Source organism: Palaemon carinicauda, chromosome 17 (assembly GCF_036898095.1).
Source record: "Palaemon carinicauda isolate YSFRI2023 chromosome 17, ASM3689809v2, whole genome shotgun sequence".
NCBI lineage: Eukaryota > Metazoa > Arthropoda > Malacostraca > Decapoda > Palaemonidae > Palaemon > Palaemon carinicauda.
The window spans coordinates 118,573,711-118,575,478 of NC_090741.1; the positions used below are offsets into that span (position 1 = coordinate 118,573,711).

Genomic DNA, 1,768 nt, shown 5'->3' on the forward strand with positions numbered 1-1,768 from the left:
CACTATTCCTATCTAAATCCCTATCATCTAATATATCATGTACAATCATATCTACCTCGTTCTCATCTGGCCCTATAATTACACTCATTTCTGTAAACAGTTCATCCATTTCATCAAAAACATTCTCAACTTTAGTAAAAGATTCATTCATACTACTAATCATTCTCCTATCTCTCACTCTCGCATTCGTCATCCTTTCTTTTACATCACCTAAGGAAAAGCCACACACACTATAGGTATCATTCATACTCAGCCATGTTTCATCTGTATTAACACATTTATCTTCCATACACACTTGCACATTTACACCCTTGTCATACTTATTTCTATTCTCACTTTTACTTATAAAATTTCCCCTTCTTTCATCTTTACTTAAAGCTCTTGTATTCTTCCTTTTCTTATATTCTACTAACACTAACTGTTTACCTTCCAGACCTAAGTCCTCATACATACTAGGTTCACCCTTGTTCCTTTTCAACCATTTACTCATCCCATTCTCTTGGATATACTCAGGTACCTCTTTCCATTTACGCAACTGGTTGTGGTGGGCCCTAATTTTTTCCACAATACCACCCACACACAACTTACCCAAAACGTAACTTAATCCACTTGAACCAACTTCTAACACATCATAGGGACCTTCAAATTTATCACGCACCTTATTTACATTCATTCTACCCTTTTCAATTACTTCTTTCATCACTCTCTCACCAACTTTAAAGCTTTCAAACCTCTTATTTGCTTTCCTCCACACATCTCTATCATCCTCCGACACACCCAACCTCGGTCTTATTATCTTTTCAAAATTTAAAACAAACTTACATGGAGACATACCCGTACTCTTATGCACTGTTGCATTGTAAGCCCACAACGCTCTACCAACATACAAATCCCAATCATTACCACATGTACTCATCATTCGCAAAATTTCAGTTAATGTTCTTACAGTCCTTTCAGCCAACCCATTCGCACTTGGCATATAAGGAGTCGAATACACATGTTCAATACCCCATTCTCTTAACATCTGCTCAAACTCCCATCCAACAAACTCAGGGCCATTATCACTTAACATTCTCACAGGCTTACACACACACATCGGCAACATCACTTGACCAACCATTCTTGCAACAGTCTCGCTCCGTTTATCCTTGATGGGTATTGCATAGGTAAATTTACTCATGTGATCAACCATAACAATCATTCCCACATGTCTTCTCGCAGTCACAGGCAACGAAACACAATCAATCACAAACATCTCAAATGGTTCTTTCATACGTAATCTCAAAACAGGCGGATTAGCATGCACTCTCTGATACTTCCCTTTCTGGCAATCTTCACACGTAGTCGCTACATCCTTACATATCTGACTCAACCCAGGTGTAAACAATCTCTCACGCATGCATTCCCATAATTTATTCTTACCCATATGCCCATATCTGTCATGCACTAACATACACATACTTACTGCTGCATGCATTGGAAACACAGGAACATATATATCTTCATCCATTCCTTTATGTAGAAAATAAACAATATTCTTACACACAATAAGTCTCTTACTAACTTTCTTATACACCTCTAAATCAGACGACCATTCTTCTACCTCAATACTATTCAACATACATTCACGTAACCTTTTAATTTCCTCACATTCATCTTGCATTTCTTCCACCTCCTCTTTAGTCAGTAGATCATCCTCACTCCTCGTAATATCAACCATGCCAACAAAATTCGCCATAAATACACTATTATCTTCTATCACAACTAC

At 37.6% G+C, this 1,768-nt stretch overlaps 1 protein-coding gene across 1 annotated transcript in view; it reads right to left on the minus strand.

Moving 5' to 3' along the window:
- Positions 1 to 1,156, minus strand: part of LOC137656165 (uncharacterized) — a 2,503-nt gene extending 1,347 nt beyond the window's left edge. The window contains exon 1 of the mRNA XM_068390340.1: positions 1 to 1,156. This exon is cut by the window's left edge and continues 508 nt beyond it. Coding sequence (XP_068246441.1) covers positions 1 to 1,120 — 1,120 coding nt within the window. The 5' untranslated portion in view covers positions 1,121 to 1,156.
- Positions 1,157 to 1,768: the final 612 nt, after the last annotated feature.